At 43.1% G+C, this 15,381-nt stretch overlaps 1 protein-coding gene across 14 annotated transcripts in view; it reads right to left on the reverse strand.

Annotated features, from left to right (window-relative positions):
* Positions 1-13,532, reverse strand: part of LOC142391817 (muscleblind-like protein 2a) — a 47,195-nt gene extending 33,663 nt beyond the window's left edge. For 5 of the 14 annotated variants that reach the window (XM_075477921.1, XM_075477916.1, XM_075477930.1 and 2 more), the window contains exons 1-2: positions 13,294-13,531; positions 2,303-3,248 (exon numbers count right to left, since the gene is read on the reverse strand). In XM_075477921.1, the coding sequence (XP_075334036.1) occupies positions 2,303-2,476 (174 nt within the window). In that variant the 5' untranslated portion in view covers positions 2,477-3,248; positions 13,294-13,531. Of the gene's footprint in view, positions 1-2,302; positions 3,249-8,980; positions 9,181-9,970; positions 10,268-13,293 lie in introns of those variants that run through there. The other 9 variants (XM_075477928.1, XM_075477922.1, XM_075477924.1 and 6 more) reach the window with 5 other exon arrangements.
* Positions 13,533-15,381: the final 1,849 nt, after the last annotated feature.

Below are 15,381 nucleotides of genomic sequence, written 5' to 3' on the forward strand. Positions count from 1 at the left end.
GGGGGTGAGTTGGAGTTAAGAGTACAGAGAATCCTGTATACTCCTTCGAGAAGGACAGCGAGAGGGACCAAGAGAAAAAGAAAAATTGTGTCTCTTTGTATGTCTATACGTTAAACAAGTTAGCCAAATTGGGTTTTTAGGTCATGGGCATCCCAAGGCGACAGTTATTAATATTATCACAGCCTATCAGTCAAGTTTAGTAAATGTAACAAATATTGCTCTCTTCCCCCCCCCCCCCCCCCCCGAGTATGCTGCTGTGATACAAAGAAAAAAGGAAAAGGGGCCAAGATAGAGCGATAGCATTGAAAACTTTTGTAGTCTAGTTGTGATATGGCGTAAAATTGTGTTGCACGTGTTCAAAGAGGGGTCCGTGTAAACCATCTTGGATTTTGGGCACACGATCCCCAACCAAAAAAAGATAACTGCCCATTACCGCATCTTCACCCGACTTGTAGGAACACAGTGCCCACATGCCATAAATAGTCTCTGCTTCATACTAACTAGGCCACCAGGCCATCCTTTACAAATGAAGACCTGAAGTGTCCATAGATGACATCTGTAGGATTACATCCTTTCACTGTTGCTCTCAAGTTGCCATGTTGATGTACAGGAGGATAGGAGAAAAATCCCTTTTCCTATTCTCCAAACTAGTGTCAACACATCATGTGTTAGAGAAAAGAGATGACCCTTCAGGCCATTTCATATGGTGAAGTAAGTCTTAAGGAGATGGACAGTAGTAAGAAATAAATCCACATGAAATGTGACTCAACTGAGCATGAGATCCAGTGCTCAGTTCTTCCTACCAAGGATATATAAGTTGGGGATCATTAAGGCATCGTGGCATTTGCAGAAGCTCCATGTGAGGCCTACCCTTACTTGGCGTAACAACAAATCAATCCTGATTAGGGTCAGCTGTTTGCTCATTAAACTATAACAGCATAACAGCTCACAAACTCTGGCAGCTGGGAAAGAATGTCACTCAAGGCTGACTGCATGCAATAACTTGAGTGGGCCTCACTGTGATGAAGTCTTAGCCAAGAAAGCAGCTGGTAACACCATAAAAGCAGTTTGTATTTACAGCACCAAATAAATAACTGAACAGGAGCAGCTTGTAATAAAGAGGGTTTTTACATGCTACGCTGTGTGCTTCAGAAAGTCAAAAGTCAGAGTTGAATATCGTCTCCATAGGCAGTTAAGAAAAGATCCTCACTATAGCTAGACTATGAGCACAAACCTCATGCACAACTTTAAAAATGTGAAAGGCACTCTTCACACAATGCGCTGCTGTATGTGTAAAAAGCAGCTACTGTAAGTACAGCGTATGCTTTCCACTGTTCTGGTGTTCTGCTCTAGTTTCTTTGGCTATTTATCACTGTCACATCTGGTTTTCTTTTTGCCCCCCGCCCCCTCTCCAAAAACAGCTTGAAAAATAATAAGCTGTCCTCAGATGCAGCACGTCAGGGATAGCGTGAATCAACCTTGTTATAATTTGGGAGACCTTAAAGGGTTTGGGGTAAGGCTAATTTAAAAAGGAAGCAACAATTAGTGCATAAAAAATATATATATCAGCAACAAAATACAGTTAAATACCATCTACAGCATGTAATCCATCGGTTCAAGTTAGAAAAAAAAAAAAGACGATTAACCACATCTTGAACTTGCAACGCCTACAACTCCTGTTGAATTTGTGAGACAATTACAAAACAGGTTCAAACTGTCGATGATGTTTTTCAGTTGTATACAGTGTAACACCTGACATGCATCCAAGAATAGAAGCCCCAGAACGACTGAAGGCGATCGTATGTTCGCCTAGAAGTACTGACGATGGACAGGGCATGGTAACTTTAGAAGAACTTACCGTATAAACACACACACACACACACACACACACACACACACACACACACACACACACACACACACACACACACGTCTGTGGTGGTGTTGAACATGACAACAGACCTCTCTGGCCTTTAGCTTCATAGGTCAGCCTGGTCTGCTAACTGCAGCTCACCACAGACACACATGCTAATCTGAGCAGACAAGCTACACCCACCAACCATTAGGAGCCATAAAACTAACATTTCATATCAAATGTTATATTGGTGCAGCAGAGGTTTAATTTGTTTTTTTTTAATGCACATTTTACATTCTTTTTGAAGAGAAGTAAAAGCCACGAGGATTTATGTAAATCAGGCATTCATGAGAATAAATTAAGCTGGTCAAAATGATCTATAAGACATAATTTCACATTATACTAATATCCAGTGCGTATTAACTGCACATATACCGAAGTCCTTACCTTTAACGAGTCAAAGCAGGCGATCACCCTCCCATTCTCCACCTGGCAGCTTTTGGGTGGGTGGGCAAATTTGCATTCTTCATCACTGCGCGAACAAGTCCCTCTCTGAAACTGCCGGCACACTTCCAGGGTCAGCCATTTTGTGTCCCGTATCGAGGCTATGTTTAGAGCCATGTCAAGAGCAATGGCTGTAGAGCTAGGGAGGAGAGGGGCCACTTGCTTAAGGAGGAGGCGAACCTCTGAGGGGGTGTTTCAAAGTGTTCCAGTAACGGGGAGAAGAAAAAAAAAAAAGGATAATGAAATAAAACAAAACACACAACAGTTAAAACTGATGGAGCATGTAGGTAAAAATAATCTGCTTCAGGTCAGCGGATGAGGTTGGTCCTTGCAGACAGAGAATTAGAGGTAATGGACTGGCAAAGTCTCTGTGACCTGAGCATGGAAAATGCACAACTGCGCTATCGTGGAGTTGGTCAGTCAAACAGCTAACTGTTCATCAATCAGTAAGTCTCAGGTGCAGACCCCTGACAAGGCAGAGGGGGCATGCCTGGAGACAGCCTGCACTGATGGTACCAATGTCCTCAAAATGTCCCCTTTATGAGTGGTGATGTCCTTGCAGGGATGGAGGCTGTGAAAAAAAGTGGTCCTATTTTGAGGTACAATGGCACAGTTTTGGACAACACAAAGTTGAAGCTGTCTATTGTATAAAGTCTTCAGTAAGTACTCTCTCTAAGCTTTGGCACCTTGGCCAGCAGTGCGGCAGCGTAACCTTTTAACTCAAGGTTTCCTCAAACGGATCACAGGTCGGGACAAACCAACAGTCAGGGGAGCTTGTAGCCGAGCCGTGTCCCGTGACAACTGCACAAGGGAAATCTGGAGCTCTTCAGAAACACTCAGGGATCTTTATGTAGGGTTGCTGTCTTACAAGGCACTTTCTGTCAGTGATCTGAAATGGAGAGGGGAAGGACAGAAAGAAAGAGACAAAAAAACAAACAAACAGTGAGATTTTTTTTCAGAAAGAGAAAATGGCTTGCAACAATTATTCAACAGGTAACAGTGTCTGTTTATGCTTGTCAATATATATTCAAGTGACTAGTGCCTCAGAGGGATGCTGAAAGGTACAGAGTTGATAAACCCAGAAAAGGGACAGTTGTGAAGTTATTCAGAAACCACTCGATCCCTAAGTTTCCCAGTCAATGCGGTGTGCTTTCTGTATGGGTGACCCTGACTTTCTGACATATTACATTCAAAGCAACGAATTGCAAAAGCAATTAGACAGTGGACAAGAGTGCAGTGTCAGAGTACCGATTGGAAAAAATTAAAAAAAACACCACAGAGTCCAGTCTGCCCTGTAGAGCCACGCACAGAAGGGCAGTGCGACCAATGGAAAACCGCGGAGCACAGCACTATTCTGGGCAGCCGTCCAGCAGCCAGAGGGACCGAGACAGATGCATATGCCAGTGCCAGACCAGTTTATGACGCTGACCAGTGTCCTGCAATATTCCCTCAGCTCACACCATCCCAATTAGGTACTGGCTCATTGAGAGAAGCCTGTCAATTTACAACCATGTGGGGAATGTCTGTATGTGGCCCATGTGTCTGATTGTTGTCTACAGAGAGCGGGGAGACAATTGTTAAGCAACAATCTGAGGAAGTGACCTTTAGGCTTGAGAGTATGAAATCCATTACTAAGCTACTGCGCAGGGAGCTCTTTTCTTGGCACATCTGGAAATGTTTTCCTGGTAACTGAGGGCGGGAGAAGGGGCACCAGACTGAGGGAGGAGAAAGAGAGGGGTTGTAAAAATTCAGAGCTCTGGTTAAGAGATTATCCTTGTACTATTTCACGTATATAAACAGATCGATGGAAAACAGAAAAACATAGGAACTAACATCGAGAAATCGTTACATGCTACTCCAAAGAAGAAAAAACATTTTTTGATCTAAATTTGATCCAAGATCTAAGACGAGCCCCACTTGTTAATGAGGGCAAGTTGAGACTTGTTGAAAGTCAGATGTCTTTTTTCATATTTCTGTATGAATATGACCTACAATATCATCAGATTTCCACACAATTACCAAAGGTAGATAAAGGGAACCCAATTAAACCAAAAAAAAAAAAAAAAAAAAAAAAAAAAAATTCCATAGGGTTGCTTTGGGATAGAGTAATACATGTAGTCATAAAGGGATGCAGCAATACATCCAGTATATAAAAGTGGAAAACTCAGGGCTGCAAGGAGAAAACTGAAGCTAAAACTGCCAAAAACAACATTTCTGCCAGCCTGTCGTTTACTGAAGATCAAGTGGACAGAAGACAGAAGCCAGAAGACTCGTGAGAAAATGTTTTGAGGGTGAATGAGAGTTTTTGGTTGAAATAAGAAGAGCTGGGTTTGAAAAGACAAAAGACAAGCATAAGAAGCTCATCCCAACTGAAGCAAAGTGCTGGTAGTATCATGGTTTGGGCCAATTCTGCTGTCTCTAGTTCAGCATAACAGAAGGAAAAATTCTGCATTATATCAGCATTTCCTTCAGGGAAACGTCAACACAACCATCCAGTAAATCTATAAAAGAAAGTGGGACATGCAGCACTTAAGTAGTAATCCCAGAAAATCTTCAAAGAACAATAAAGTTCATGTTTTGGAACGGTCAAGTCAAAGTCTGGACTTTAATCCAACAAAATGATCATGGATAGACCTGAGGTGAACAGTTCATGTGAGGAAACACACACTTTCAAAACTTTAAGCCGCTCCGTACAGAGGAATGAACTAAAGTTCCTTCTGGCTGATGAACGGTGCCGATTCAACTATTGCCAGAAACATTTAGTAAGTTATTGTTGAACAAGGAGGTCGAACCAGATAAAGACTTAAAAAGAGAGGTGGTGGGTGGCTTGTGGTCACACAAACAGGCCGATTTTCCTTTGACTACAAGCAGATGAAAGACACTTCCCCTTGAGATCATCACAAATTCGATGCCATTCCAAGCCTATAAATTCAAACCATTGTCTTGCTAATCATATTGTCCCACTTCAGCGCTGATCATGTGAAATGAGATCAGAAGCTTCCTCGGCCGATCGTACTGACGCCCAGGCTCCACTCTCTGAGGCAGGATTTAATTTCACATCATCTCCCCAGGGAGGGAGCCAATCGCTGCAGAAGAGACAGTCAGGTAAGAATCATGTCAGATCTGACCTTTAACAATTAATCCCTTCTTATTTTTAGAAGCCATAAGAAGTGTGTGATCAAGCTAACCTACTTCGCCAGTGTGTGAAGTGATGGCGGCGCCAGTTTTCTGTTGAATGACTGGCCTGAAATGATGAAACACTTTGCCGGAAAGGGTAAGGGTTATGGGGAACTCGGCGTCAGTCTTATATAGATGTATATGTCAGATGTATGTGGAGAAAGCAGCGGCTTACAGCAGAGAAAGCCTCCAGAACATTCAAACATGCTAACAGTTGGTTAGATAACGCTTGGTGAAAGAGATCACAGGAGATTCAACAGGCAACGTTCAAGCAAGGTTTTGTCACGAAAGATATTCAAAACAAATGATGAAGACTGGAGATCAAAAGGACCCCTATGTGGGTGGTAGCAAGATAAAAAAAATTTTTTTAAAAAAGCAAAACTTGCAGGAACATGACCACACATCTGTTCCCGTAGTCATTACCTCTAGAGTAGGTTCTTAGTTTTAGGTGGACTAAGGGAGACTATTCTGGTGCTAAAATTGGTAGAAATCCACCAAATCTGCATTACAAAGATTACTAATAGTGGAAATCACTAGCAAACGTGATCCACCAATGTGACCACAGTAGAAGGTGCATAATGAGATAAGGCTATATATTCTCAGATGCATAACTGAGCCCTGCTCATTCTTGAAACTCAGCAAAGCCCCTGCTGGAAAGCAAACCGTTACCTATGGAGAAAACTATTACCTCTGCCATGTAATAACATCCCTTCCCAAGAGGTATGACAAACTCAAACACACAGTGGAAGAAAATTGCTTTGCGATAATGAATACTTTGCAAAAATGGCTGAAGTAAGAGGTGGTGCATGCAGTTTTAGTTTAGGCTGATTTGACATTATTGGACACTGTGTGCTTAGGCTTGAGTAACCCTAGCTTTGCACCTACGACACCTAAATGCAGCACGTCTTAGTTTCAACTGAGTTTAGTAGGCACGCTTTGAGGACAAAGCTGGCGTATGAAATGATGGAAGGACAGATGGTGAAGTAGGTAGGAAGGAACCGTACACAATGTTTTGACTACCTCTTTAATGCAGTGGGTGTATACCTTACAATAAACCCCTTGCAACAGCATCTTCAGGTAAAATCTGCATAAGAATCGGAGATTAGTTTGCCTCATGGCTGACCTAGTCTCTTGTTTCTGCAGTTTTAAGTCAATCCAAGTGCAGGACTTAGCATCACTGTGTTGTATAATGTAATAATGTCCAATGCGACACTCATATGTGTTTGTTTTGAAATGTCTCTGCAATAAAATACAATCACATTATTCAATACCTGATGCCCTGGATGGGTAAATATTAATAAAAGTTCACTTAGTGTCAGTCATTCTGTATGAACTAAACTAAATTTGAATTAACGTCTAAGATTCTATAGATTACGTAAGAGGACTTTGTCCGCTCTGTGTCCTGTACGAAAGTGGACAGACAGGGTGACCTGATGGAGTAGGATAGAGATGTGAAGAAAAGCACCCCAGTACTGGACTTTATGGATTACTGACGCTTACAAAGGCCAGCTGGCAGAGGCATTATCTTGGTCAGTCTGCTTAATTGAATGAGAGTCAGCGGGACCTGGGTGTCTCGAGTGAAAGTCATTGGCTTGACCTCTGAATACCATGTATGTAACCCATTAGTGTGGTATCTGTGCGCCCTGGCTGTGCGGTGCAGTTTATCTCTGCTGCTTGTATTTGCTCAGCAGAGACGATAAGCTACCTGGTTTCTATCGGCCGTCCGCTTGTGACGACACTCACTGTGGCATCGGCCAGGTGTTTCCAACAGAACAAAGTAAAAAAAAACACAAATGAATGTGAGATGCAAGCACAGAGGCAGGGTTCCTGAGTGTCTGCATTTCCATTTATTACCATTTTATGCTGGCAAACCACAGTTGCGTAGTCATTTGCATGGACAAGAGGAACAAGTGGTCAATGTTTTTCAAGGCTGTGGAGAGAGGCCCTCGTTGCAGAGGTAAAAAGGAAAACGTCCAGTTTCCAGCGTGTAATGGAAAATGAGTCAGCCTCATAGTTAAAGCTTTATCAAAATGTTCTCTGTTCCCAACTAACCTAACGTAGCTTTCAGAATGACATCACCTGTGTGTTCACTTGCCAAATATTCCTTTGCACCTTCCAGAGGATCAGAGCAGACCCATAACCTGTAGCCTAATTCGCATCTAATACTATGGAAGCTGCGATGCTTATGAAATTGTCTTTGGCATAAGCTAAGGATCCTCGTGTTCAATATTATCAAGTGCCATTAGCGATAAGGATGGGTGAGTGAGCTCAGCAGAGGCTATACCCGGACTAAGCTACTGTTGGGAGGCAGCAGAAGAAGCATTTCACAGAGTCAGCATGTAGGTGTGCCCCATATCATAATAGCCTTAGCTAAACCACAGTGACCCGAATAACCCAGCTCATGATACGGGACTGGGCTTTCCTCTCCTCATTAGTGGTCTGCTTTGTAACGAAAAATTACGGGAAAAAAAAAAGATATTTTCAGTATTTTTCACATTGATATCAAATCCAGTGCTCAGAAAATGGATTTGTTTTCGGGTCTGAGCATTCTTTTCTGCTCCCTGGTTAGCCACAGGGACTTAAGGCTGAGTTATACTTCTTTTAACTGCCCTTGCGTCTTGCGCTTGTGTTAATGGCTCGAGACGTTTATGCTTCATTTAGCTTTGCCGGCGCTTGCGTGTGCTCCGTGGCGATTCACCGCCAGGACAGTAGGTGGAGCAGCGGGTTTTTTCAATGACATGCCTACTACGATGAAAGGAAATTCACCGCCAGGACCTCTTCGGCAAGTCTCTCTTCGAGTGGATTCATCATAGACATAATATATATAATATATTATGTCTATGGGATTCATGCTTCTTCTTCTTCGCTTTCTACCTTGGCATTTGAAAACAGCGGTCTTTCATTAGGGGATGAAACCGGAAGATGAACACGCCGCCGGATGTGATGTAGATAGTGGCTTGTGCTCGCGTCCAGAGTGGCTACTCTATAGCTCTGCTCGGGTCTTGCGTCTTGCGTGAAGTTTAGAAAATTGAGGTGACACACGCAAGCACGCAAGGGGGGGCTTGCAACCGCGCAAGGGCTTGCGTTGCGTCTTGCGTTACCGACTATAAACCAGGCTTTAGGCAAGTCAACACCTAATTACAGTGCAGTTGTCTGCCAAAGGGGAGTAATACTGTTCAGATAAATATGATGTTAAAACAGGACATCTCAGTCTAATGAATGCAACTCTGTAGACGTACCGTTCCTCCGATAATTGTTTTGATACTTTCAACGGGCACAAATGTATTCAAAATGTTAAAAATACACATTTGATACAACCAAAGTACATTTGAAACACTTGGAATATTTATTAAAGGAGAAGAGATCTTAAAACTTAAAAAAAAAAAATTCAAATTCAAATGTTGTACTTGACAACATAGAAACTGAATAATTCAGCATACTCACCTTTGTGAACTGCTTTCAGATGCAGAATATCTGGAAAATCTACGAATCAGTAAGTAAACTTAATAACATCTGAAGCCACAATTTACCAGTCACGTCAGCGATAAAAAATTTCTCGCTAAGAAAGTCGGGGGGAAAGACCGTGTGCTTTTCTGTGACTTAGCCCATTCTGTTATGAACAGGAAGGGCTGGACTGATGTTCCATTTTAGAAAACACCCACTTCCCCTTGATCTACAGCCAGACGTATGACACCACTCTGGCCTTTTCCATGCAGGCAACGAGGTCCACTGCTTGACCGCGCCGGGCCCAGTGTCGACTGCAAAGCTAAATCCAGACAGGCAGCGGAAAGCTAAGAACAAGTCAACTGTGCCCCAACTAACTCAAAAGGTTAATTATGATGTGAGCCTTATTAGAACCGTGAAGTTCCAGTTCGTTTAGGTCACCAGCTATTTGTGTCAGCGTACATAAGGAGTGCCAAAACATCAGATCCTGGACAAACAACCTTTGCTTCTAGCTAGTCCTAACAACAGAGTTGTGGGGGAAAAAAACTTTGTAAAAACCACACAAGGGAAGCAGTGCCAAGGGAAATGCCATAGGACACGACAAGGTTTTCACAAGACGGTGAAAAATATGTTGCTCATGTGGCAAAAAAGGAGCTCCTGACATTGGTTCTGAGGGGGCAAGTCAACTGCTGTGATAATGCCTCTCCCACAGGAGACGGGAGAGAAAGTCCATTATAGAACTGGAAACTGCAATGAAGACAGCTACTGCGTGGCCACGAGCTCCTGGGGCTCCTGTGCATTTATACCACTCTCTCCACATTTTCTTTCCTCGTTTTCTGCCTCACACCCTTTCTCTCGTGCAGATAAAACATTCCCCGAAGTCCCTCCCCACACAGACTGGTATGCAGCACACTGCAGCAAAACTCCTGAAAAAAAAAAAAAAAAAAGAAGAAGAAGAAAAAGCACCCCAATACGACAGTTCTTTCCCACCTCGTTTGACTGGCTCCAGGAGCTCTGCTGTGTGCCTCTGTCTTGTCCCAAACACAGGAGGCACACGGTGCTGCTGTGCCACAGAGCTACAGTGCGGCTCTCCCTTCAGCCTTAGCGAGTGGAGTTAATGACCATGTGAACTGTTGTCATTCCTTGCGAGCTGCCGAGTGCTGCAGCCAGAGGTCCATGCCTGGACAGGGATTTTCTCTCAACGTCTCTCTCTCAGCCACAGCGCAAGCGAGCGAGGCAGGCGGGCAGGCAGGAAGCAGAAGAGTGTCTACTCAAACTATTTGGCTGAAACACTTCCAGCCAACTCCCCCCCCCACCCCAACACACACACCCCTAAAGCCAGCCCCTTCCTGCCCACGAGCCTGTGGCAAAGACCTGCCCCTTAACAGCTCCAGCCAATGACATAACAGCTACTTTGAATCCCGGCTTTCTGTGCCTCTCCATTGGAAGAGAATAGACGAGTGACGGGGCGAATACTGCGCTTACAGTAACAACCCCTGAATACTGATCTTAAAAGGTATTTCCCCAATTTCCAGCGCTGCTCAACCAGATCTCATATCAATAATCTACGTACATTCTGGTCCTGCTGAACTTGATCATATCTGAATTCAAATCAACTCCAGATCTGTTTAGATAACAAAGCAGAATACACAAAAGGAACACCGGAAAGCAATAACCAAAGTGTTGCAGCAGCAAATTGAGGATCAGCACTGTCCTTGTCCATGTTCTATCATCGAATTTAACACCATCCCCCCAGGAAACAGGAGCACTACACCTCCTCCCCCGCCTGCTTCTCCTCTACCTCCTCTCAGCATCCGTCCTCTAAACTCATCCACCCCACCATCCAGACACTCCTCTGCTCCCCTTCTCTCAAGCACCTTTCTCTCGTCTTCTCCTTCATCCCTCACCTGTGCATATCCTGCATTTCTGTAATATATCTTTCGAGCTCCATTTCAATCTAATTCCTTAGTTTACTGGACTGGAAAATTACACAGCACTGAGCATTTCTGTTATTGTCATTGCATCAGAATTTGATAGGGGGGGGGGGTTTGGGAGGTCGTAGTCTGTCCTACCTCGCCCCATCCGTCCTCTCCCCTCCAACCAGCTGATGACATGCCGGTTGGCATCACATGAGCCGTGAAACCGGAGCGTCACAGAACTGATGAGTCAGAAATCCAGCTTCATGACTTTTCGATCTAGATTCAATAGAACAGCTGTACCGTCTGTCCATCTCTCTCTGCCTCGATCTCATACAAAGGCTGTATGAATGACGTGACAGCCTGGGTGTTTCGTTGACATCAATGAGGATAAACAAACCCTGCAGTTTGACGATAAACAAACATATTTACCGTCTGACTATGCCTTGAAAGCTATAAATCATCAGATGCTGCACTTGGATAGCATCTGCTAAATATTTTCGAGAAACTGGAGGCTTGGGGGGGGGGGGAGGGGTTGTTAATCTATCTCACATGGAAAACTGTCCACATCTGCAAATAAGACAGTGACGTCATCTAAGGCACCAGGGCACCCTGTAGGGAAATAACACAGACAAGCACTCTGGCATTGCATGAAGCATAAAGAGGGAGATGGGGAATGTCAGCCTTTGTCAAAAGCAGAGGTGTCACCTTGCACCAACAGTGAAAGCAGTCTCGCAACTGTACCATGTGCACAGATGCAAGAGAATAAACATATGAGGAGGAATGCTCCTTTATGGCAACAACTGGAAGATAAGCGCAAGGAAAAACTTGGCTGGTATGAAAAGATAACTCACTGATCTAGAACAATCGCAGCTGAAAGATAACGCTGATCAATCTCTCATTTGGCAACAATTAACTTCTCAATAACCACATTAAGAATAACTGTCAATAACTGTATAACAAGTTCAGCTTGTTGCTAATTTCCATTGGCAGACCTATTACAGCCTACCTTTTAAATAGATTTGTCCGACAGGAAAACAAACAAAGGCCTGGCAGACAAACAAGCTGAGCTACTTCCTTCCCACACGGTATCCCCTCCCCTCTTATTATCCCTGTCCTGTTTGACCCCAAACAGTTTTGCTCGTGGACACACAACGGGATTTAGGATTCTGCGACCCAAGGCGGCTTCGTTTTCAAATACGAAAGAGCGGTTCTGAGGCAATATTGAATGACAAAAAAAATTGAACTCTGATGGGTTAAAACTGCGTTTGAAAAATCCCCGTAGAGCAGATGACTGTGTCCTGGATAGTTCCACATGACGAGAAAAAAAAAAAAAAAAAAAAACAGAGCTTAGAAATAGGGCACCGTTGACAGATCAATGAAAAGGCAGCTGTCTTTTTCTATTATTAGCCGTAATCAAATATCAAGCAGCAAAGACTTGTGCTTCCTTCCGCTTGAAGCCATTTCTGGTAAGTCTGTCATCGACGAGGTCCACAAGACCACTAAGAACAAAAGACTGCGTAACGCATGCACAGGTAAATGCTGCGTTAAGAGTTCATCTTGCAGTAATTGATTGGATTTTACTAAAAATCTATATTTCTGGTTATAAAGAGCAAATTCACTGGAAATCAAAGGGTACTGTGGAGTGTTGTAGTCTTAATGAAAAAAAAAAAAAGTTCAAAAATGCCAAGTAAAGGCCCATTTTAGCTTTTTATATCTGTAGTCCATTGGAAAGCAAAGCCCGCTGCATGTCTCACCGTGTTGCCACTGGTACAGCTCTGTTCCGAGATACTACTTTGCATTTCAGAGGGACCTATTATTGTACCTCTCTCTCAGCAACTCTGATAAAAACCTCTTAACCTTTCCTATATGTAAGATGCAGTAGATTAAAAATGTTCTTCCATTCATGTCTCACTTTTTCTTGAAAGCAACCCCAATAACATTCACCATATTGCAGTTTTATTCACAATGGCTTGTTCCTTGAACAGATAGTATGAATAAATAACTACGAATAAGTGATTATCAAATCTATCATAATTTTACTAGGTCATCAGCGCCTTAGCACGCAGCATGTCCCAGATAGCACATCAGTGAAACAAGCTGGAGGGACACACGGGGACAACAGCGACGTGGCGTCAATGCATCTTGGTTCACTCTGTTTTAATGAAACAGCTTTCACTTGTTTTCATTAGCTGTCTGGACGGTGATTGGGAGCTAGCATAGCAAACCAGCCAATCGCGAGTCACGTTTTAGGTTACCGATATAGTACTATTAGGAACGTTTTAGCCACCTCTGCTGCCCCGAGAGTTATTGCATTTACAAGAACGCCATTACAAGTGTGTAAACAACTAACACAAATGCTAACGTTACCTGCTAGGCTAACTACCTGCAGCTTACCTGATGACGAACCTGTCACATCCAGCTGCACTCCTGCGGCCACCAAGGCTTCTCGAGAGCGCCGTCTCGGTTGAAGCGGGACCCGCAGTTCGGCACAGGGCTGCGGAAACGGTCTCCGACTAACACTTGTCACTCTTTCTTTTCAGCAGCAAACTTTTTTGCTTGCGAAATGGGTTTCGCTGAAGCGCTATGACTCGCTACACGCTAGCTTGCTAACTACTTTTAAGGCTAGGGTAGGAAGCAACAAGCTATTTTGACAGTTCGAGGAAATGTTCACTGGTCGCCACTGGGGTGGGGGGGTTACTACTACGGTCTAAACATTAATAACGCATTTGCTCTCAACTATTGGGAGGCTTTAAGCCGTGACTAAAAGACAAGGCTTTTGTAGTTACAATTCGATAGGACGTTTTGTGAGTTTTAGCTTAAAATGCAATCCTACTCCGTTTACAATAGAATCCCCACCCTGCAATAAATGTGGTACAGTCCAGAGAAAGCAATGGTAGGGGTGGAGTGTGCGTGTAGGGGTGCCTGTTACCTAGGAAACAACTGTGAATCTCCCGAGGGGAAAAGATGGGGCCTCTGATTTATGAACCAGAGGCCGTCTGTCAAAGTAGCCCGCCATCATCAGAATGACAACATTGAAGAGATCTGATGAAACATAGCGTAATTCATTCTGTACGCTCCATTACTTCTCCTCTAACATGTTATTTTTTCAAGTCAATATAAGAAATATCATTTAAAAACTCTCAATTAAGGGATATTAATGCAAGAAGGATTTCTAATACTTGATGCATCTATATGTCATGCGTTGTTATTTCAAGTCTTCCAAAATAAATATAACAATAACAACAGAAAATAATTTTTAATCAGAATTTCCCCCCTTATTACAGACTCAAATCAGTCTTTCACCGCCACTTTATGCTTTGCAAAGGACCGTATGCATCCCTAGCATTTTGCAGCCTAATTGCATACAGCTGGCTGGCTTTAGCAGTGTGTGACACACAGAGACCCGTTGTCAGCAAGGAGCACGACGAGTCAACAAGGAGCAAGTCACAAATATCCCCGGAATGAGCAGAGAGGCACAAATTTAGCCCCACTGACTGCTGCCTACGCCATGTGCTGCCTATTGAGCACATGAACAATGAACATAGCCATGGTAGACTGCTCTGTCAGGGCCAAGGCCTGGTTCACTGGAATGCTGTTGGGAATAAAGACACCATCCAGTTTGTGAGGATGCAAACTTTAAACGTTATTTAATTTTTTTTTAAAGAATTAAGAAATGTATGGAGTCGGTACAGTGATGTTAGCAGCCGATATGTAGCATGTGAGACTCAATTACCTCTTGTCAGATTTGTTCATGGCATGATTTATCATGTCACATATAAAAACTGTCACACTGGCAGAAACATAAAAGTTGATATTCACTAAAGTCATAAAGACTAAAAGAAAGATTGCAAAGCGATGTCACAGAAAACAGAAGAAATAAAGCACATCCCCTTATGGAGAAAAGCAACATTTTAACAAGACGTAACTGTTTATGAAAACCTTCTCACATGGGTCAAGCTAACCCCCCTTATGTATTGATCCCCATGCAGAGGAGGCATTTGTAAAAACGCTGCTTCTGGCATACTTTCCCTGAACGCCCACTCACTCCCAAAGAAATGCACAGCTACACTCGTATTCATGTTAAAAAAAATATAGAAAAAGCTGCAAAAACATCCATTTAACAAGAAATTTGACTTGAAACATCTGTCAACACAGCTATTTACTTGACAGACTTTGATTTGAGCATAAACAGCATTCATCAGAAGAGAAATTCTCTCAGGAAACAGGTGGCAGTTTGCTGAAAGACAGACTACTAAACTTTTGGACTCATTAGCAGTTGTAAAAGAAACTGAATTCCATATGAGATAAACAGTCTCATCTCAGCTGCAAAGGAGAAAACTGAACTTAAGTCTTATCGCTAGGTAACGCAAATCCACTCGCGCATCTGTACTTCAAATGTACCACTTTTGTGTTCAGATTAAAGCAAACCGAAGCGGACGTCTGTGTGCGACGCGCTCGTTAACAGATTTTAATGCTGCATAT

The sequence above is a fragment of the Odontesthes bonariensis genome, chromosome 11 (assembly GCF_027942865.1).
Source record: "Odontesthes bonariensis isolate fOdoBon6 chromosome 11, fOdoBon6.hap1, whole genome shotgun sequence".
In the NCBI taxonomy this organism is placed as follows: domain Eukaryota; kingdom Metazoa; phylum Chordata; class Actinopteri; order Atheriniformes; family Atherinopsidae; genus Odontesthes; species Odontesthes bonariensis.